The following is a 23517-nucleotide window of genomic DNA, read 5'->3' on the forward strand; positions in this document are numbered from 1 at the left end:
GCAATTGCGCAAAGCGCGAGTTCGTCTGCTTAAACCGCTGCTCTTTAACCAGCCGCTTGTAACGTAGTTGTGTCCTTCAAGTGGTGTGTAGTATTTCAGTTGGTTGCTTGTGATGCAGCTCGTCCGCATAGTGCAACGAAGTCATGAATGTCGCACATATTTATGCGCGGCCACCGGTCGACGCTTACCGTGCAGCTGCGCACATCGACTTCAAACGGGTCGGTGCCGGTTTTTTTTTTTTTTTTTTTTTTTTTTTTTTACAGCTTTCTGTCCGCATCGCGCAGACTACGGATGATTCGAACTGTCACTCATGATGCCGAGTGAGCTTTGATTACATGGTGCTGGCATAAAGTAAAGCGGCACAGCAAACGGATGCACACCAGCTAACCTACAGGACGCAAAGATGGCGTCGGCTGCATAGATCAAAACCGATCTGTGACGTAAGCGCGATGTGGTTGCGCTTCTGTCGCCAGTCTGGGCCGGTTGGGGGTGAAAACTAGGCTTAGCGCACATAGGAATACATGGACCCGAAAAATTTCAAAGCAATTTTCTAATTTCATGGCGTTATTCGGTACAGAGCAACCATGAACATCCTAGAACAGATCACGAAAGTATGAAATCTCATTAACGAGGCGAAGTATTCTTAAAATACCGCGAAACGTATGCGGGTGCGAGTTGGGAGGGTGACCCATGGGAGGGTGACCCATAGAAACACATGTAAACACAACTTACCGCAACATTTTACTCGGTTCAGCAGCGTTGAACCCTTCTCATTTTTTGGTGAACGTCTTGTATCGCGGCCCGACATTATGTTGCATGGCACACTACATTCCCTTGCAAGTGCTGAAAGTCTGACGACTTGCGGGACCATTCACAGCCCGATAAACTGACCGCGCACAGTTGCAGACGGCAATGCACCACCGGAGACGCTCCGGAGCTGGAGGCGGCCGCGGTGGGTATCGCCAGCTGCGCTGTCGTCTGCTGCAATGCGCGACTCTCGTTCGGTCCGTATTTTCGTGCAGCGTTTGACAATTGCCTTTTCTTTTAGCAACGCAACGGAAGATAAAACTGCGTTTGCTTTATCCATATAAAAGCCACCGCACCTACTGACGCGTCTGAAGCAAGGAGGTTGCATACGCGGCTCGAAGCGTGTCGTCTGCCGCCTGCCTGCTTGAGATACGTCTGCAAACGCAGTGGCTTTTCATGCGTACAAAAGTGTTTAAAAACCCAAACAGTTTTATTTTCCGTTGCACTGCTTAAATAAGAGTGTTAGTAGCATTTAAATTTTCCGCCTTAATCATCCAGCGGAGGTGGAGGTGCCCTGCGGTCGTTTTCCCAAAACTTTGTCTGACAAGTATCGTTCACTAAGACATCAATCTCGGTATGACTGCTAGCAAGTCTTCGATTAAGGCTGGATAATTAAAAAAGACTGCATTAATAACAGTGATAACTTTGCAGAACGCTGCAGGAGTTCGAAACTGACGCTGAAAAAAAAACAAACATAATTACAAAATGGCGGCGACCATGGCAGCGGCAGATCCGCAGGCGGAGCAGATCAAGCAGTTCAAAGATTTTCTCGTTTCCTACAACAAGCTCTCAGAGCTTTGCTTCTCCGACTGCGTGCACGACTTCACGGTGCGTCACGTGCGGGACAAGGAGGACAAGTGCGCCATGAACTGCATGGAGAAGTACATGAAAATGAACCAGCGTATATCGCAACGATTCCAAGAGTTCCAGATGCAGACCAACGAGGCGGCGATGGCAGCGGCACAGAAAGGATTGCACTAGCCTCTTTGACTCGTAGGGGCAGCAGGAGATGCGAATGACGTTCCCAACGGTTTCCCGCGACTCTGGAATTCCGCATAGCGGCAGGTGCCCGGCACCCTTCGCTCGAGTACCACAACCCATGTGCCGCGCTTGTGGAATGCGTGTAGCCGCATGACAACTTCACGTTGGAATTGCCCTTCCGCAACTGAACATCTTCATTTACCTGGCTATATAGTTTGTAATAAAACCTGAATTCCTCCATTGTCCTCCGCGACCGTTTTCTTGTTGGCCAGCTGACAGGTCAAAATTTTAAATATTCTAAATTCTGCACCTTCTATGTCGTTTCTGTAGATTTTTCAGGCGCCCAAAACAAGGTACAACCGTTGCGTGGCTTAAACAAGCAGCAGGCAAACTCATTGAGTGACGGACTCGCACTCAGGCCTACTTGCGAGCTGTATGAAGTCGGGCTCGCGTCGGAGAACTGCACATGGGTACAGTAAGGGACACATCAGCCACAAGATTGCTACAGTTGTGGGATTAGCGCCTGACAAGGAAAGTGAGCTTCAAACTGTGGGGAACGTCAACCGCTGCAACTTTAGTGACAATAAGTTGTATATAGCCAATCGCTTGTCACACGCCAATAGGCGCCTGCTAAACCAAGGAACACATACAGTACAGGCTGATGCCCTGATGCTGCATCTTGGGAGATAGAATATAGTACCACACAGAAGGGCAACAGATGCAGGAGGAGGTATGGACAATAACTGGCTGGCTCAAGTTATCTCCATTCAGATACACAAGCGAAATTCCAGATAAGTCATCTAGCCTGCACGCTGCTGGCACTAGAAATTCCAACCCTTTGCATAAGTGGAATGATTGTACACACAACTGGAAATGCAGTTCTGCAGCTATCAAATTGTTTGTGTTGGGCTACATTCTGTGAAGCCAGGTACAGAGCCAAGCAAAAGCTGCAGATCACCCTTAAAAAAAAAAAAAAAAAACACCCTGTAGTCAATAGTGTCAACCGATTCTCGTGAATAATCCCTTGGACCTGCTAGCAGGACAATGCATACTGTGACTGATAAAATGAGGTTCATCACGCCTTAATTGGATTAACCGTGGAGTCATAAGGATCGGACAATGTCATTGGCTGAGAGGCCTCCTTTGAGCAACATCTGCGCCTTTTTCTCAACTTTTATCACATTCTCCACCTCCACATTATATGGCTGCTCACCTTTCTGTGAAGCATTTTTAATTTGCCGTCCGTAGCTTTGCAGGGGACAGAATATCAACTGCGACACAGCAGATACTGAAACTGACCAGGCAACCACACAAAGACATTAATGTGATATGGGTGCCAGCTCACTTGGGGAATCCTGGAAATGAGGCGGCCCACAACATGGCTCAAGGTTTCGTCAACTGAGCCGGTGAGTCGTTCGTATCCATGGGTTACTGCAAGGAGGGGCTGGCATCTTTTCATGATATCACAAGTCATTACAGATTGGAACAGCACAAATTTCCACCACCTGACAAAACGGATAAGGCGCAGGAGGCCGCTTGGAGGAGACTCTAGATGCCTTTCTTAACCCCTATCTATTAGCAAAAATGTACCCGGATGACTTTAACCCCGCTTGCAGGTTCTGTGGCGAAGCAGCCATGTATGGTCATATACTATGGCAATGTAAAGAAGCTCCACCAGAGGATCTAGTACAAATTCCTTCTCTTGAGTGATGGGAGACCGCTCTGATCAGCTCGGACCTGGGCATTCAAGCCCTGGCCACCGAGTGGGCCGCTAGGGTCGCCGCCAGCCGTGGACTGGAGGCCATCTAGAGCGGAACCTCTGCATCTGCATTTTGATGAAATAAATGTTTTCCAATCCAACGTAAGACTTGCGCCAGTTACATAAAAAGAGCAGAAGATGTGCATTCTTATCTAGCAGTATTGAGAAAATATGCAGCACACTGAACAGTGATGTTCTGCTGGTATAAAGAATGTTTGACACAATTCAGGTGCAATAAAAACATCCGTTAGGCAGCTTGTCTACTACACACATTACTGCGTAAAGCAGCCAGTACGACGTGTGTAGTATCGCAATAGGTATTTACTGCATTTCGATGGAGGTGAAAAGGAGTGGCATCCGTGTGCTGTGTGATGTCAGTGCACATTAAGCAACTCCAGGTGGTTGAAATTTCCGGAGTCCTTCACTACGGCATCTCTCGTGGCTTTAGTTGCTTTGGGACGTTAAACCGTACAAACCAAACCAAACCTTTTGCAAAGATTGGGATAGACGCAGAGATGCGGTGAAGTTTATTGTAAGGTCATGCTTCTCTGAAGCGTCCAAGCATTGCCAGGTAAAAATACCTTGAGAGAACAGGCAGTGCACAAGATAATCTTGCTTGCGTGGCATCCATACTGAGCCATGCACATATTTTAGCACACAGTCATTTGCATCAATAGTACTGCGACTACTATGCCTGAACCAAAAGGCATCTGGTGCCTGCTCAGGTTGGAGAGTACCTGTTTTGGCATAAATTCCAACCAGATGGCACCAGCCTGTTCACTGAATCTAGTCTGATGCACAATAGAGTGGCAGACGCCCTTCAATGATTGGCTGGTTGGTTGGTGCAAAGACATCGCACAGTACACAGGTGGCTTGCTCTTCACATTCATCGAAAAACGACCGCAGCAGCCAGGATTGAATCCGCACCTTTGGGTTCAGCAGTCAAGCATCCAAACCACTGAGCATGGGAGGAAAAATGGTAAACCTGTAAGGATGTCTGCTTTTCTGTAAAGCAAAAAAATTTTGCTAGACAAGCATATCGAAGAATGAAGGGCAGTTCGTGCATCCACAACATTTTAGGTGCATTTTGTACATCCAACCCTTGCGAACATGGTAGTGGATGCACACAATTCTTTCTTTCTCTGTAAGTGAGCCCCACAGAATGTACATGCTCCATCATAAGTTCCCAGGCCACTAAATACTACTTTTAAGACACGGAGTAGGGCAACAATTAGACACCATGTCAACGTGCGTCAGTCGATCTAGAAAAATGTGCTTGGCACATCCAAATGCAACTGCAAGCAGACACCAGTGCTGCCAGAGCTTCAGCGGCAGCCACAGCAATATTAGTCACCTGGTAAACAAACACCTATGTCTTTGGACTGTCGCCTCAACACTCTTAGCAGCAGCCTACCCCTACAATTCCTTCATGCCTTTAGTCACGGATGCCCTCTAGTTCAAAATCTGTGCATCATGTAGAAGCAGCATTTTCAACCCTGGAAATTTTTTTATCACGAACAGAATATCAAGTAACAGAATCAACTGATGAAAACCACATCCTGGATCCTGAGCACCAGGCACCAACAACGATCTTGCAATTTCTGTAATCGTTGAAACTAGGAAACTCATTCCAACCAATAATACCACTAAATATACCCACCAGCTGGTGCCAATGGCAAAGCAAGCATTTTGGTAAAATCTTCTGCAACACTTATTCTGCTGCTTATAGGCAAATTCTTATTACACAAATTCAGAAGAGAAATGACAACACTTTTTATACCCCAAGATTCAATTTGTCTAAGAGTGTCCAGTGAAGTTTTTTTGCTGCCTTCAGACACTCCAGGTGGACACACACACTTTTTACTATTGCTGCATGCATACCTCACACCCTTGGCTTTATACCCAGCACATCCCTGGTCTTTGTACATGCTGCAAGCTTTGGTTCCTAACCTGGACAGTTCACCCAGAACTTGTTCAACAAGTGATACTGACTGTTCAAAGTGCTGGTTCAACACTTGCCAAGGGTAAGGGCAGATAAGAGGTCAAATTGATTAAACTCGAAACTGTTAAAACCCTTGTGAAAATGTAGCATTGGCGTTAAGCAAAAGATTACGAGCATGCCTCCAGCAGGTGGTAGTTGGCAAGTGGCACGGCAAAGCACAGACTGTTTGCTGGGGTGCGAGACACCACAAGATGAAGACATGGTCGAACTGACAGGAGCGGCCAATTTGTTTATCCCCCCCCCTCCCCCAGATATGATTGACGCAACTACATTCTCCAAATATATTTATCTGCCCACTTTCTTTCCCTACACAATGCTATATCCATGCTTGCCTAATGCCCGTCACCATAATGTACCAGTGACAGAACAATAAAATCTGAAAGTTAATTTGAAGATGTCAGAAAGTCGCTGCACAAAAGAATCTGTTAAGGAACACAATGCAACAGCCTGCACAAAAATCGTGCTACATTTAAGACGAAAGCCTTTAATGGCTCATGCCGTCATGGACAAAGTGTGTCCCGCTTTTGCGGCGTTCTGATTGGCCGAGCGTGATGCGTCCCTGCCATCCGCAATGCCACACGACAGGAGCAATGGTGTACCATCTAGACTCACACTAGCCGGACAAAGTGCTACAGATACTGCGCCTTTCCTTTCCTGTAAACCAATTATAATTATATGTAGCACTGCAAATGCCAAGGAGAGGCTAACGATGGGAGGCAAATTATAGGATAGGAAGGGTAGGCTTTCGCCATTCTCCTCTTAAAGGGCCATTGTCCACGGAAGGCCCTTTTATGCAAAGCAGCCCAGTGTTTCAATCAGGTACCGGAGATAGTCTGTGCAAAATGCTACAGTGACACGCGCGCCGCAAAGCATCGAAAATACAATTCAAAGCTCTCTCATGCTCTCCTTTGGGAAGCCAGCTTCCCCGTTTCCTGCGCTGGCCCGACGGGCCACAGTAATGACGTACGTACCGCGAACGACGCCCATTGGTCCGTCTCTCTGACTGACGGGAGAAGGATGGGTGTCTACCGCTCGCTGCGCGCTTTTCCCTCGCCACGGCCAGACTGAATCCAGCGGCGCGCGCTCCATCGGCCGTTATTTTTTTTTTTTTTCGCGCTCGCGGATTGCCACGCCCCACCTCCTGCCAAACGCGGAGGAGGAAGGGGAATTTGTCTTGCGGAGGCTAGACGACCTCGGGCAGGAGAGTGAAAAACCTTTGCGAGGGAACGGAAGGAGAGAAGCATGACAGAATCGGATGATTGCGGTGGCTGTAACTGCGTTATTAGTTACTCTTTTCAAAAACATTTTGCGGCCTTGCGTTCTAGGGGCGAAGTCTCATAGTCACCGGGCAAGAAAATATTTTCGACCGGAGGTTGGACAGTGGGCCTTTAAAGGTCAACTCCGGTGGTTTTTCCATCATTCTGTGTTTTTGGTTGAATTAAAATCCTCGGCACGTCCTGACTCGAACACAAAAAACCGCTTTTCGAAATTCCAATTAGAAGTATTTTTAAAAAGAAAAAACAGCAAATCGAAACCGAAACTGCTTTCACGACCAGAAATGACGTCCCAGGTGACTAAATGGTGACGTCACACTCAGTATTAGAGAAACACTCGTACATGCGTTGGATGGTGAAAATAAAGCACGAAAATCATGAAGCATTGCATAAAATGTCTGAGGTAGTTCAATATAAGCCTCACAGTTTCATAATCATGCGGGAAGTGGACAGTAACGCCGGTATACTGTTTGTGACGTCAGAAACTCAGTGTTGCCGGCAGAAATAGTCTCAACTTAAGCCATGAAAACGGCATATTTTAAAGTCTTGTTGCGCGCGAACGGATTATCGTACGGCGCCCAAATTTTGTAGAATGCGTCAGGACAGAGAGGAGAATCTACAGTAAAATATTTATTAGAATATTCGAATGTCAAAAAAACCCCAGAGTTGCCCTTTAAGAGACATCTAAGAGACCCTCTAATTTTTGTTTTCACAAAACTGGCTATGAAGTTGCACAAGTGGTTCATATTCATCAAAATTCCCCAGACCCCAATGCTTAGTGTCTGATTGAGGGGACTTCAGTATACCCCTGTCCATTCACTTGTCCAGCCCAGAGAACCCTTGTTTTTAACTACAGCAGTATCTTTCTGCCAAGAGTGAGCAAGCATGTGTGAACTTATCACTATCATTGACATCACACAAAGTGATGCACAGAAGCTGGATGTTTTGTAAGCTGTTTCCACGGTGACAATGCATATTTACAAGTGCAATGCTGTCTAAACAAATGTTTACAGCAACACAACATCCTGCTGCATCACACGGCGGAGACTGCCCTGCACCAAAGCTGCATTGTAGTGCTGAAACACACAGGTTCATCATTGCCACCTCGTTTCTTTATTTCTCCAACAGATTACATAGCATGCCCATCCTTGTCGTTGTAAACGGCACCCAGCTTCTTGCGTCATCCATTGCCGATGATTGCTTCCTTATCAAGTGTGCGCATGCTGTAGAAGCAGGTGGCCCAAGAAACAATGCTGACCAGCAGATACACACAGGGCGTGCCAAGCACCACGTGACAATCAATGCAAAGCAGTGGCTTTCCAAAGGCCCCCTATGGAATTGAATTTTAACTTTTTGTGCACTTTACTTTTTTTTTTTGCAATTGAAGAATCGTAAAACTGACTCTCTAACTATACCAATTTTGCCAATTGTGGCAAGATTTTTCACTGCCACTAGTGCCTGTGCAAAAGAGGAGCCATCGTGCTTGAAAACTAGTTCACTTTCATGGAGATTTCAGCCAGTTTTATGGTACCTATGGCCATAAAATCGAAACTCAATTCTGGGCTGTTTCCAGGGAAAAAAAATTGTTTTAGGTAATGCTTTTGAAAATCCAAATAATACTTAAAAGGCTTTTGCAATTCCCCATATCCCCTCCACAAATTTAACAGAACAGTGGTCGGGAAAACAACCCTAGGTGGCTGAAATTATCCGGCGTAGTCACTTTCAGAAATTAAAATCTATAAACTATACCAAAATGGAACAGTGGTCATAAAAATTTTACATCTTTACGGGTTTTACCCAGATCAAGAAAACGAGGTACATGGGTGGCTATTCGGACAACTAAGACAGGCGGCGAAGCACTGAAATCCTGTGAAACCACTAACTAGCCAGTTCCGTTGATACACTGCATTTTGAGCATGCCTGCAAGGCTCCCTCGAGGCTTCCTTGAGGATTGATTCTTGGTTACCTCAGAGGCCCTTGGGCCTTCCTACAGCCAGAAAGGGCAGCTTCCACAACACCTTGCTTCTCATGAGAGCAAGATGTTTTTTGTTTTTTTTTTTTTTGTCCAAAGTTTAAAAGCGGCTAAAAAAAAAGAAAACTAGCATGCTGGGTGTGTCATGAGGCTAGAATTACAGTGTGCTGGCCTCCACCAGACACGACGAGTGTCTTCTTCCCCGTCAGCTTTCCACAGACAACTTTGGGTTCAAACACGTCTTCATCCTCCCCATGGCCCAACTGGCCATTCGTGCCAAAGCCCCACGAGTGCAGGCGTCCTGCAAGGTAGCAAGATATAGAAAACAAAACTGAAGCCAGAAATCCACAGGGAAGAAATAAGCATAAAAAAAGAGGAAAACAGTAAAATAAAATCTGGAGACAAGCCTCCAATAATTGTTTAAGCAGACCTGCCAACCCCACAGTACTAAATCTACTATAAAGCATGGCAAAAGATACTAAGATTCGGTGAAAAATACTAAATTGTTTTTGTAACTCAAAATCTTTTTTGAATGATGAAAAACAGAGCAGTCTAAACTAGAGTTTCGAAAACTCACATAAACATAACTTCACAAGGAAGTATTTGAAGTGAAAGGTTGGGAAAGTACTGAGGAGATTAGTGCTTTTGCCTCCGGCAGGAAGTCCTTGTCGAACAGCCGATTGTGATGAACTCCAGACTCTTTGCATTTGACAACAACAGTTGTTCTAGGCCCTTTTATTGCGAAAGCAATACTACTCTAGGTTTCGAGCCTTCAGCGTAGTGCGGCGGTAGCCACATATGTCTTACCCACGTGACATTATGGCAAGAGCTGGGCTACCAGCTCAAGCGGTCAGCGGTAGCCACGTCTTACCCACGTGACGCTGTGACGCCACATGACACAAAAGCGAGAGATGGGCTCCCAACTCAAGCGGTCTGCGTGGCGCGGTCAGAGCCACAGCTCAGTTGGTAGGAGCAGCCAGCTTGGGTCTCTAATTTCATATGGGACAGCTATGTCAGAATCAGCCTGCTAGGACCCTGGCATTCACGTTACCCCTATAGGTCACTAAGGCACGTTCATACGGGCTGGTTAAAGCGGGGCTTTATATGTGAGCTAAGGAAGAAGAAGAACGCTCTGTCACCCGCAGCTAATGCTTTCGCTCAATATTTGGTTCAGCAGCGTTGAACTCTTGCAATTTTTTTAACATGGAGGAGCAAAACCTGGTGCACGTCTTCTTGACTTTGCTAAACACTCTTTCACACTCTGTGTTACTGCGGGGGTAAGTCAGAATGCCTAACGTAACTTCTGAGAGCTTATCATACTTGAAAGTATGCTCAATGTCCTGAAGAATGGCAACAGCGTGACCTGCTCGTCTATGCACTCCTGAATGGTTACTTATCGATCAGAAAAGCCGTGAAGAGACACTCAGCTTGAATAGTGGCTTGGTCCGCTTCACAATTAAAATACCCACTAATCTTCTCGGTGTCAACAATACTTGCCAAATCCTTATTCTTCTTTGTACCAAGATGGAGTAGAATTTCCTAACGACCGGCATAAGCAATATTCGCATCACGCAGCAGTAGGTGCAGAAAGCGTGCCTTTCGCCTTTGCTATATTTTTGCATGCACAAAAAATTCGTTGAATATTTGGGCATGAACATTTGAAAGTACTTCTTGTAGACATCCCACAATCGCACCCGCAGCAACTACACTGCCAACACAGTAAGCCTAACTAACAACTTGAAAGCCTCGGCTAGCCGAAAAGTCACCAATTGCAATGACGATGTAGCCGTACTTTATTGAACAGGTATGATCTGATTGGAGTAGAGGCATCGACAAGTGATGTGGCAAACAAATAAGATGCGCCACGAATTACGCAGCCCGCCATAAGACGGCGCACGCGGCACAAAACCAGCTGGGTTCGCGTTTCTGCCCGTCTACTCGGTCTAATTCTGCTAACTTTTTTTAATCAATACACAAATCAAGAAAAATCGTAAAATGAGAGTGGGCACTATGATACTCATAAGAAAGCACTAAAAATCGGGCACTTTAAGATAAAATAGTAAAACTTGGCAGGCATGTTTAAGGCATTCAATGCATATACCACTGGCATTATGTCATAAAAACTGTACCATATTTACTCTAGTAATAATCTTTTTCTTTTCTGAAAGAAAGTTGGCATCAGTTTGGGGGGAGGGCTTGTTACGCAAAAAGAGTTTTTACATTTTTACTTGAGACACTCCAAATTTCACATACATCTGGTCATCCATCCATCAACAAAAGCATGCAGCCAGCCACAACCATAGCACGAGTTTTCTGCATTGTTCACTTCAAAACATGTTTCATTACTGCGGCACAATCCGATGACTTTGTGACAGCAGACGGTATACCAGCCAATCGTGGCGGGATCAAGCAAACACGCCTCACAGCAAGCTTTTTAAATAAACATACATTATGAACCCGACTAAATATATTTGAACAACCTTGTATAACGTCTGTTCTCAATTTAAAAAAATTTTGTGTAATGGCGTAATGGGTCAGAGAAATAACTCAAGTTACTGACATTCTAGTAGAAATCAAGAAGAAGAAATGGGCATGGGTGGAACATGTAGTGCAAAGAGAAGATAACCATTGTCTCTAAGGGTAACCAATTGGATTCCAAGGGAAGGAAAGTGCAGCAGGGGGCGGCAGAAAGTTAGATCAGCGGATGAGGTTCAGAAGTTCGCAGGGGTCAAGTGGATGCAGCTAGCACAGGACCGGGTTATTGGAGAAATATGGGAGAGACCTTCGCCCTGCAGTGGGTACAGTCAGGCTGATGATGATGACATGTACTCGACAGCACTGCGCCGAGTCAGCTTCGGGTAAGCGAGGTTAACCCTACTCGACCCGCTTTGTGTCCAGATTAACTCGTTTCTAGTAAGTTTAGCAGCGGCAACTAGTATCAAGATCTGCACTTTTTGTGCAAGCTTCCTATTATTGTTTGATTCCACTGCTTCTTACTATCGAGAGCTCCGTAATTTTTTATCGTTGATGAGGGCTAGAAGAAAGCATTCACACGCTCTAGAGCTTGCTGTAAAAATCGGCATATAATATGAATCCGTATATAATACGAGGTGTACTTTCAGAATAGCCAATAAGGGAAAAATGAAATTTTTCTCCCATGTACAATCAAGATAGAAAAGATCAGCGCACTATATTTCGCGGTTGCCTCACCAAGCGTACTCGCTCTTCGCTTTATCGAAAAATTTCATGTTCCAAAACTACTAGGCTGCTTCTAGCTCGGATGCGGGAGCGGGACGGCAGTGCGTGAGCTGTCGGCCATCATGCGCCGCCCCAAGCGCGCCCAGGAAATGTCTCAAATTCAAGGTTTTCGCGATTGTCGAATGGCACGTGCATTGTCAGCAGAGATTCCCTTCTAGACATCTTTCAGTAGAAACTATTCTTCGGTACCTCTAAACACGTTTGGTATCCTTCATTTGCTTAAAAACGTGACTGACATGTTTCTCGGGAATACTGGTGAAATATCCGCGATTCGGCTGCAGGGTGAACGTGTGGGCAACTGTCATTTTTTTCTTTTATAACTAAGCTGTGCAACGATGACTTTCGCACTTCCGTCAGATGCTTTAATCCATGGCCACTACTGGAGGCATCGGAAGGAAGATTATTCTGCATCCCCACATGTCCTACTGCAAACAATGCTCAATTATGATAAATGGGTGCAGCTTAAACGCAAGCCCAAGATCTGCCAGGTTCAAAGCTCCCACCTCGTCTGCACTGTTAGCTGCAACATCAGCAAACTCAAATGTTGAGGACTTTTAAAAAGCGCAGTACTGGAGGGGACTGGCCAGAGACATCATGACACCTAAAGTTGGCAAATCCGCACCATCTATGTACATATAAAATTTTTTTAGAGCAAATAAAATAGCCAGGCATTCTTAGCCTAGCGCTTGACAGATACAGCCTGAACTTCGCAGTGCCACAACTGCATTTCAACAACAGAAGCCAAAAGGCAAAGCGCTTACCAGCGGACACATTTTGGAAGTGGCCAACGTGATTTGCATCATGTTCATTAAAGATTTTTGCTGAAGACAAACTACACAACCTATGACAGAAATAAGCTGCTAGAACTTTGTGCCAGCACAGATCGGTGGATTCCTTCAAGGCTCATTAACGCACCAATTCCTCTTGTGCAATACCATTTGAAACATTTTCTTGGAACAGCTGTTGCATCCTTACACGTGAACAGACACCGAGCTCTGTGATAAAATTCATTATGGTTCAATTAAACTTGCTACACAGCAGCAAGGAGAAAGAGAGAGAGAACAGAGGTTTACCTTCTTCGTCGACTGCGAAAGAGACTGCCTCACCACACGAGATCTCAGTGCAGTTCGACAGGCCAGGCACCGGTCCAGGGGTTTCCTGGTCGTTGTTGTCGGGCGGGTTGGCCGCACCAAGACCAAGCCGCCCGTACTCCTTGCGGCCCATCGAGAACACTGAGCCCTCCTCGTTGAGCAGAAGAGCGTGATGCTGGCCTCCACTTACGGCTTTCCACCTGAGAAAAACAACAACAAAAGATTCAGAGTTATCAGCAGTGCAAGAAGTCTGGTTCCCTGTCCGAAAATCAGTTTCAGGGAGCCTTCAGAGAAATTACAAAACCGCAGTAAGGAAAAGAAGTTCCAGTCAATGACAACATATATGCATCCTCTTCTACCGAATAACTATGATGACAGAAAAATATCTAATTAACAAGAAAGCGACAAGCAAAAGTAAATAAGAACATAGCACAAAATAACTAGCGTAAAAGCCCGCATATAATATGAGGTGCAATTCTGGCATAACGAAAAGGGGAAAAAAAAAAAAAAAAAGGAAGTGAAGAAAGCTCTGCAAAAGCTTTTATTTGCGCTGCATTTCGTAGTCGTTTTGCAGGGCGTACACACTCCGCGCTTGCGCCTCCAGCACTAACCCGCGCCGGGCCACGCACCTCCATGCACTGGAGCTAGTTCGCTCCTGTTCTCACGCTGATACGCTTGATCAGGATATTTCATGCTCTGTTTACCACTATATTCCTCCAGTTGCTGTAAACCGAAATGCCACCTCCAGCTCATGCGCAAGACCGCAGTACACAAGCTGCTGGCTAGTATGCGCTGCACTCGCACCTGTTTGCACCAAGTGTGCCCAGAAAGTGTTTACGGATTCGGGGCTTTAGCAATTGTTATTGTCCAGAGCATCGTTTGCCAGGAGTCCCTTGCTGGAGATGTTTTCGTGGAATTTCTTCTTCAACACCTCTGAATACGTTCAATATCCCCCATTTCTTGAAAGTGCAATAGACAAGCTCCCTGCGAATGCTCATCAAGCTTTCATAAACCAGCCGTAAGCCGCGGCCAGCATGACTGGAGAGACCCGTACAAAATGCTGAGCACTGCTTCCGCGGTGCCGACACTGAGCGGGTCTTGCTTATCCTGCTTACGTTCGTATGCGTGTCACAAGCGCTGTGGCTGCCATGGTCGCAAGGTCAGCGTAGCGAAGTGCATCAAAAAGAAACGATCAAAACAGTCAACTGGTGCCACTAAGGGCACTTCCACTCGCACTGATGCTGACAATGGTGAATAACAACAAGACGGGAAGTGTGATTTTACGACAAAAAATTCTAGGGGCACTTTGGACTACCAAAGTGCGATGAGGCAAAAGCGTCTGTGGCGAAGTGGTCCTTTCACTATGGGACCTCTTTCTCTGTTTTCACTGCCCCCTTCCTCCTTTTCTTTACAGCTCGGTTAAGGTGTCCGCGGAGAATTGTGACAGATACTGCACCTTTTCATTGCCGTCAACCAACTTGAAATGCCGCTGATGCCTACTGTACTGCGTCTAGTTCTATATGCTCTGTGGTGCACGTTTAAGGAAGCGCCAAATGAAAGGCGCCAGCCTGGATCGAATGCCCAGCCGGGTCAGCTTCGTATATGCGTGTACAGTTGAATCCCGCCACAACGAATACCGCCACAACGAAATTTCCGCGACAACGAATAATTTTTTATTCCCCGCGAGTATCTATAAGAATTAATGGCCTAAATTTCTCTGCACAACGAACCATTTTTGCAGAGCGTTTCCGCTTCAACGAAATTTTCGCATTCAAAATCGAAACCGAAACTAGTTTTATTGGCGAGAAGTCCAAGTCAAATCCAAAGCCACATTAAGCATGAAATCACGTGATTGCAGTTCCGCCATTTTGGCTTTGTGTCGTGGTCGCGTTATTCACTCGCTGCCTTTCTCTTCGACAACGACGAGTTTTCATCCGCAGGACACGATGGCAACGCAAGTGAAAAAACGCAAAACTCTTTCCCTTGAGCAGAAAGCGGAAGGAAGAAAGCGGCAATTGCTGAAGACTTCGGAATTCCTGCAAGTTCGCTGTCAACGATTCTAGGCAATAAGGACAGCGTGAGAATGGCACTTGCTTCAGGCACATCCTCGAAGCACAAAAAGGTGACGCGGCCCCTCCATGAAGAGTTGGACAAAGCAGTGCATGCGTGGTTTGTGGAAGCACGAGCCAGCAACGTCCCCCTGTCCGGAAGCATCGTCCAGCAGAAAGCCTTGAACTATGCATGCCTACTTGGCATTGATGATTTTAAAGCCAGCATTGGCTGGCTAAACCGTTTCAAGGCCCGCCATAACATCGTTGGAAAAGTGTTGTGCGGCGAGTCAATGTCAGCAGACGTGGACGGAGCAGCTGCTTGGAAGGCGAGTAACATGGCCGGAATTTTAAGCAACTTCGCGCCTGCAGACATTTACAACGCCGACGAGACCGGGCTATTCTACGAGATGTTGCCGGCTAGGACGCTCGACTTCAAGGGGCAGCGCTGTCACGGCGGCAAACACAGCAAAAAACGCATCACAGTGCTGCTTTGCACAAACATGGATGGCTCGGACAAGCGTCCGCCGTTAGTCATAGGCAAAAGTGCCAAGCCGCGCTGTTTTAAGGGAACTCGTAGCCTACCTGTGCAGTACAAGGCGAACAACAAGTCATGGATGACCCGCGCTATTTTCACCGAGTGGATGATGACATTCGACCGCGACATGAAGCGGCAGGGCCGTAAAGTTTGCTTGCTTTTGGACAATTGTTCAGCGCATCACTCCGACGAAGTCAAGCTCACTAACACGGAGCTGAGGTTTTTCCCTCCCAATTGCACGTCTGTCTTACAGCCTCTCGATCAGGGCGTGATTCTTAGCCTGAAGCGCGCTTACCGCGGGAGGTTAATTCAGCGGCTGCTTTTTAACACTGAAACCGGCCGAGACACGAAGGTGGACTTGTACGTGGCACTGCAGATTATGTCTGCTGCCTGGAGCACACTGGGGCGCTCAGTAATTGTGAACTGTTTCAGGCACGCTGGATTTGCCGAAGGTCGACCCGTACACTCTGCTGGCCTAACACCAGGCGTTACAGACGACGACGAAGAGGCTTCACCGGCTCCGGGGATCGCGGCCGCCTGGAAAACGCTGGGAGAAATAGGAACCGTGCCGCCTAATCTCGAGCTCGACGAATACATCGGCGCTGACGCTTGTGTTGTTGTTCACGAAGATGTGAGTGATGAGCAGATCATAAAAGCTGCCCGGAATGATAAGGACTCTTCCGATGAAGAAGACGACGACGTACAGGAAGCGCCGGCTGCGGCAACCGCCGTACAGGTGATGGACGCTTTTGATGTCATCAGGAATTTCGTTGCTGTCCGAGACGACGATGTTGCAATGGGTTTGCTGACCGAGTGCGAAAATCGCGTGACGGCGTTGCTCGCCGTGAAGCGTAAGCAAACCAAGCTTACAGATTTTTGGCATTAAACGCCTTTGCTGCTGCTTGGGCAATTCTTTCTGCGTTTCACATCAAATTTTTGCGATAACGAAGTTCCGCGAGAACGAATTTTTTTTCGTGCACCGTGAATTTCGTTATAGCGGGATTCAACTGTATCACCTGGTGACGTCATCACTAGTAGTGACGTCGTGACCGGATGTGACGTCATGATGGTGTCACATCTGGTCATATCAGGCATGCGACACAACTGGCGATGCAGCGATAAGGCAAGCGCTGTGACATCATACCAGACGTCACACCACTTGCTAGCGGCTCCGCGGCAAGCACCGGCGTCTGCCAGCTACGCTGGTTGCTAGGCAACGGCTCAAGGTCATTCTGTGCCTCCTCTGAGCACCGCCATAGCTAAATTGCAAGTTCGTGGCCAGTGTTGCTTTCATTACAAAAGTGTTTTGATCCGCATATAACACAAGGTGGAAATTCGCATATAACACAAGGTGGAAATTTGACAATAAAATCAGGACAAAAACATACAATATGCAGGCTTTTACGATAAACATGATGAGCAGATGTAACTGCTACACAAGAATAATTTTATAAAAATGAAACAGCGCTGGCAGTGATCATGTCAAGCATATCAGCAAAGCTTGTTTTTATGTGTTGTATTTTATGGCGCATAAGCAACTCGGGCTATCATGCGCCAAGCACAAGGTATATGCTTTTTTTTTTTTTAAGAAGGAATGAAGTGTTAAGATATCATAGCTTGTTCAGGAAAAATGTTTTTTTCTAAGAAACTAAAACATGAAATGTCTACAATTGCATTCTCTCCTAGGAGAAGTGATGGATTGAAAGGTATCGGTTTGGTGTAAAATTGAGTAAAATGCTGTGGTATGGGCTGGCTCCGAGGCTTCTATTCCTTTACAAATATTATGGGAAAGTAATAAAAAAGTGATCAAGTTGCTACTACTTCCCGTGTAATGCCCGCAATGACGAAACTGTGCCACAAGAAACAGGCAGTGTTGTGCGAGACGCTGTGGCATGGGTTGGCTCCAAGGCTTTTGTTTCTTTTATAAGCATTGTCCACTTTTTTTTCTTGTCCCTTTGCGGCTAACATATGCTTCCCAATTCTGACAGATAAAGTATATTAAACTGAGGGTGAAGTCCCCCTCAGTTCAGGACCCCATTAGCTGTTGCTGTCCGCTGAGCCCCCTACGTTGGCTCACTCTCCCACTGCTCTTGCGTAGGGGTTAGAAATAGATACTAACTCTGGGCCATTTTGGTAGGCTCGTACAATGTGGGATGCTCGGAAGCCTTGAAGAAGCTTGCTGCAGCTAGTACCAAAGAGAAAAGCAGGGGACCCCATGCAAGATTCCTTTTTCACATGCAGAGGTAGATGAACAAATGAACATTCAGTCCACTGTTATAGCTTAGCTTTGCAATATGTTCGACTACAATATTTCCCAGCTCGTACATCTTTTTTCCTCCTTGGCTCTTTCGAAGACCAGAAAAGCAGAGCTTTGCACCACCGTTACTAATCAGAAATTGTGTTCTTCCTATTACAGTAATAAGGCACCTAGGTCTCTAAAAAAATAATAAACGAATCATAATGATCAGAAAGCCTTTTTTTGTACAGTAAGTGACTGTGACCTAGTGATGGGCCAACTTACCTGTGGCCAGCACACGATCCGAGTAGTTCGGGCATGTGGAGTATGGTGCCACCTTTGTCTGAACCGCCCAGCTGGTGGTAGTTGTTCAACCCAAAGCCGTAAATGGCCCCAGTCTCTTCCAGGCGAGCATACGTCGTGTAAGCGCCGGTCCATATGCGATCAAACGCAGACGACTTGCAACCTGGGGCAGTGCAGCAAAATGCAGCAAGTATAAATGAACAGTCACCAACTTCAATGGCAAGGAGAGCCAACAGGAAACGATGAGAGGAGCAAAACGAAAGAAGCAATTTGATTTAAAGGCTTTCAAAAAAAAAAAATGCAGTAGTCGGCAGGTCCAGGCAATTTTACTCCTTGTTTAGCTACCTTTATATCGATAAAAACGAGTGGGCATGCACAAATAAAAAAGTGAAGTGCACTGCCACAGAACTCGTTACAAAATCCAATAAAACCAGATGTCAATCAGCAAAGCACCAGGTTGAGGAATAAATTGAAAACAACATGTTCTAAAAAGATAACCGTCGCTGACTAGCTATTCGGATTCTCTGGACCTTGAAAGCATTCAAAAATCGGGCAGCCCGAAAAATAAAAAAAATTAACAGCTTCAAATTCTATTGCCAGTATTAGTGGAGGAAGGGGTTTGTAGTTTCATGCCCATTCTTAAGCTTCCCATGTTGACAATCTTCCCAAAGAACCGCTCACACAAACTCTGCATTTTAAGGGCTTCCATCAGCACACCGTGGGCGAACACACTGTTGGGACAAAAATCCATCTGCAAAAGCAAACATGCCAGCAGTGCAACTTGCAGCAATTACACACACCTGCCCTACAGATGGCCCATAGCGAAGCGGAGATGACAGTAATGGTAAGCGCCAAGGGATGTCCACCACAGGCACTCTGTCAGCACTGGCCTTCATAATTAGGCATAGAAACTTTACCAAACGAAACTGGCACCGAGGTTTTTAGATTTCTTCAGTTTGCAAACTTCTCCCGAGCCACACGCGAGGAAGCGGCCCCTTGCAGTTTCCACTCACCACGCCGGCACTGCGGTCGCTGTCAGCCCGGAGAGCACGTGCATGCTTGGCGGCCTGCGCCGCCAGTTCTCATCCGCGGCAACTCTGAGAACGATCGCGCAGAATTCAAATTCTGCTGGATTTCTTTGGCTGTCACAAATTTTATAGTCTCGTGGATAAAGAAGTTTCACCTTGGCAGTAAGAGCGAGATGGACTGTACGCTGAACGAAGATCGAGCGAAACTGCGATGGTATTTGCCAGTGCACGCTTGTCCTGTGAACCTCGGCTGTCCTGTCCTTCCTCTCTCTTTTGTTGGTGTAGCGCGCAACTTCAGTCTAAATCAATTACTTGCTTCGAAGTTTACTCAACACTTCGCAATTGCGACGTTTGCTGATGCAACGCTATCAATATTTCTTGCTATGAGCGTGCAAAATATTAATGAGAATTGAAAAAGGATAATGGTTGATTCTGTTTCTAGAAGAGTTACAAAATTCCGTGCTCGCTTGGTAACTACGCACGGTACACAGCACAGATGACAACAGGACTTGAATCTTTATTTTGAAAATTTAGCGCACATAAAATATGAACGCAGATACACTTTCGATGGATTACTACTCAAGGGACTAGCTACAGAAAGCAAACTTTTTTATTTGCAACAGCGCCTTTTTCGCTCTAGGTCTTTGAACTTAAAATTTGTAAAGAGGCGTGCTATCAGCCACTAATGTTCATAATGTCCCCCAAGCTTTGACCTTTTCACTGCCATTAAGGCAGTCTTAAATGCCAGCTGCTGCTTTTTTTGGTAGTACGTAAACAACTTCAATTTCTGCATTATTAAGTGAACTAAGTTGTTCTTTCATCGCAAGAACCCTCTTCAGAACCCCCTTCAGAATTCTCCGAGGATCCCCTTTTCCCCATTAACATGCACTGCCAGGAACTGTTTTTCGCTTCAGGAACTTCATTTGAATCCTCTTTGGCCTCACGAGTTCATGCCTCGCTTCCTCGAATGCTGCAGAAAAAACTTCCCAGGAGTTTTGCATTTAGGGAAAGTAGCGTTCAAACCTCGAAGTTGTGCAGGTTTTTCGTCGCCAGATTTCACCGCTGAAGTCGACAATATATAGGAAAACAACTTGGCAATGCAGCCCATGCACGATTTTAACCTCTCCATGCACTGAGAAAACATATATCTTAAAGTTAATGCATGTACGCAGTTAAGGGAGGTTCTCACTACAACATCCTTTTTCTGCCTTCGGAACAGCATCTTTGATTTTCAACCAGCACAGGACGACAGAAGCATGAAAAGCTTTGGCCAACCAGCCTTCAGTCTTTTGGCTTGCTTTTTCCATCCCCAGGCGTTTGTTGTACAAGTGTGAGGTGGATCTTTCAGGGAGGGAAGCTGCAATACTCGTCAAAATGGCTTATCAGCCCTCTTTGTGGATCGCCATCAACTTTTTTGCGGCACTTCAACAAAGAAGCTGTGCACATTGCTGGCTCCTTTAGTTTTCGCACAGTTTTTGATAGGTACTTTGGGCAGTTTGGAAACGACTTTTACAAAACGTCATCTTTTAAGGCCCATATTTGTCACAGGAAATGATGACAGTGTAACTATTAATGCTGTGCACAGAGGTTTCCATCAAGTTTTCATTATGAAGGTGAAGGTCATGCACAATACGAGAGCTCAAAAGCTCTCTGTCGAGTAAGGGGATAACACTCACTAGGCAGCCGAATAAAAAAAAAAAAAATTAGGGGGGCAGAGGCAGTTGCGAATTATACCATTGAAATGGCGTAACAAAGAGGAAGCATAAATTCCCTACATAACATAGTGCAAACATCCACATGATTGGAACATGACAGCGGCGTCGATAGCGATGAACCAGTTCTGCTGGGCAAGCACTGTGCAAAGAGCCACTGAGCAACAGGCGCCAGAAAGGCGGCACACTGCTCACCGCAGCTTTCAAACCAATGCTGATCTAAGAACACTGACCGGCACCACATAATTGTAAGTCTACGAACGAAAATTTGAACACCTGACTTTTTTCGGACATGCATTATTATTCGAACTTTTTTGAGGCACCGCAACATGCTCCATACAACTAACATATATGAGCTCCCAAAATTCCGGATACATCGCCACTGATTACCCGATTTTTTGGAGTTCATTTGCACTTGCCATGGCACCACTGCCAATAGCCAAGCCTTCACATCTAAGGGAGTTGAAAATGGAATTATATAAAGCAAATTTTAAGCTAGAAATATGGAGGCCCTGTACGCAGTGTGATGCAGTAGTTGCACACACCACCCGCCATGTTTCGAGGATGCTTCGCTGCACGGCAGACAAGACCATGCGGTGAACATCCTTACAATGTGGCAACCTCCCAGCAGCAGGTTCGCTTTCGCATCTGGAGACATCATCTAAGCCAGCGTGTTCACTTGCGAGGTGTGGTACAGCCATAAAATGCCGGTTGCCACCCATTCTCTGTGTAAAAATTGCACAGCAAGACCGTCAAGCACCAGACTGGGCCTGTGACCCCTTCCTCCACCATGAAGTTCATGTAAAGTGATTTCCTCTACAAAACTATGCTTGATCAAAGGCACCACTGAGCACAAGCCACGTTTACCTCATCACATGGTTTTTCAGCACTAGCACTGAGGGGAGGTCTTCAGAACAATGCAGCCGAACCGGCTCCGTGCACAAGAAGTGATCACGAGTGAAGCATTAGGAGCAGTGCCACTTGCATGGGTGTGGGGTGCAGTCCGATATATTGAGTATTCCACTGAACGAATGTTTGGCATATGTGAACAATGCTGCTATATTTTTGCATGGCATTTTCAAGGAGACATTCGAGAAGTTCAGCATAATCAATAATTCGATAAGCCTGGAATAGACTGTACATCACGCTTTGGCTGTGACTAGCAGTGCCAGAGAAAATGTGAATGAGGTGAAAGCCCGAATTGTTAAGTGTGTCCAGAAAAACAAAAAATCGAGAGCCAAAATTTTCAGTCAGCGGCTGTACATGACGATTCTCAGGGTCCTTCACACAGCCTGGGGACAAATCACCCACTACACAGAATTCAAAAATGCAACTTGGAGCCATTACCGTGTTTGCATGGCACTGAGGCTGCAATGAAGTGAAATGTACAATGCCACCCTCCACCTACCCTTAGGGCGATGCACCCTCACAGTGCCGGGCTCCAGCAGGTAGTTTGTTGCCCTGCGTCCGCCCCGCGATGAAAACATGGCGGCCACCCGACCTAGCTGCCCTTGCTCTGCACAGCCCCTGGTGACCAGGTTGCCGTCCGCAGTCAACATTACCACGTGGTCACTGCCAGACGCTATCTGTGGATACGCAATGGTCACACTAAATGTTTGAGGTGGTAAGGATGCAAATACATCCAAACCCCAAACCAGACACATATAAGCCACACTGACTGGTCCCTACTCTGACTAACTTCAGATGCTTTAGAGAGCACCCCTGCGAGTATAGTCACGCCAGACTATAAGAAACTGGTAGAGTAAATCATGCTTTATATTTAAAAGTAGGAAGATGCTTTAGCATCGGTCACATGAAATATACTTCTTATAACAAACAGTACATGCGACATATTAAGCTGAGAGAGCACGCGATTAATCAGCACGCACATGCAGTGGCTCCCAGCAGCAAGGGGCTATGTAGCACCACTCAGCGGGCTTGGTTGAGGAAAAGAAAAACAACATTTGCGATCCCGGGAAATGTGCAAGGAGAGGCAGCAGCCCATTTTGAGCTTGGCAAGCCTCTGCCTCGTGCAATGCAATGCTCTCATTAGGCAGCTCTACACCACGCAATCAAGCTACATGCGTGCAGCTCCAGGTATATCGCACCTAAGGAATGAGTAGGATGCCATAGAAAACAGGCATCAATGAGACAAGAGAAGAGAGAGAGAGAAAGGTGGCTTACAAAAGCTATGTAACATTGCCAACACGTCACACCAACATAAGTTTCAATAACATCAAATGCATGTAAGGCTGTCAGCTGACGCTCACATGTTGGCTTCAGTATGTGTCAGCAGCGCCTTGCTGACAGAGTGCTTCATATGCTCATGAGATCTAGTATCCATGACCAAGGCGGGTTAGGTTGATGCACAAGCGAAAAAAACAACAACTATTTTGTGACGCCAATGGCAATAAGGTGTGGTGGCATAATTTCATTTTCTTCCTAAATTCTTAAATGTAATTTCCGATTTTCTTTTTCCAGAAAAAAAAAAAGAGTGAATCAGAGTGC

General features: G+C 46.1%; 2 protein-coding genes across 2 annotated transcripts in view; one reads left to right on the plus strand and one right to left on the minus strand.

Annotated features, from left to right (window-relative positions):
- The first annotated feature begins 1490 nt into the window (after positions 1 to 1490).
- Tim9a (translocase of inner membrane 9) lies at positions 1491 to 2033 on the plus strand. The gene has a single exon (XM_084578689.1). The coding sequence runs from the start codon at positions 1513 to 1515 to the stop codon at positions 1786 to 1788; it is 276 nt and encodes a 91-aa protein (XP_084434815.1). The 5' UTR covers positions 1491 to 1512; the 3' UTR covers positions 1789 to 2033.
- A 5880-nt stretch (positions 2034 to 7913) lies between these two features.
- The window catches only part of LOC146178994 (regulator of chromosome condensation-like), a 29047-nt gene continuing 13443 nt past the window's right edge, over positions 7914 to 23517 (minus strand). Inside the window, exons 5-8 of the mRNA XM_084578690.1 lie at positions 22418 to 22595; positions 18252 to 18432; positions 13127 to 13344; positions 7914 to 9096 (exon numbers count right to left, since the gene is read on the minus strand). Coding sequence (XP_084434816.1) covers positions 8939 to 9096; positions 13127 to 13344; positions 18252 to 18432; positions 22418 to 22595 — 735 coding nt within the window. The 3' untranslated portion in view covers positions 7914 to 8938. The remainder of the gene's footprint in view (positions 9097 to 13126; positions 13345 to 18251; positions 18433 to 22417; positions 22596 to 23517) is intronic.

This window comes from Amblyomma maculatum, chromosome 9, assembly GCF_055883805.1.
Source record: "Amblyomma maculatum isolate TAMU_Amacu chromosome 9, ASM5588380v1, whole genome shotgun sequence".
Classification (NCBI taxonomy): Eukaryota; Metazoa; Arthropoda; class Arachnida; order Ixodida; family Ixodidae; genus Amblyomma; species Amblyomma maculatum.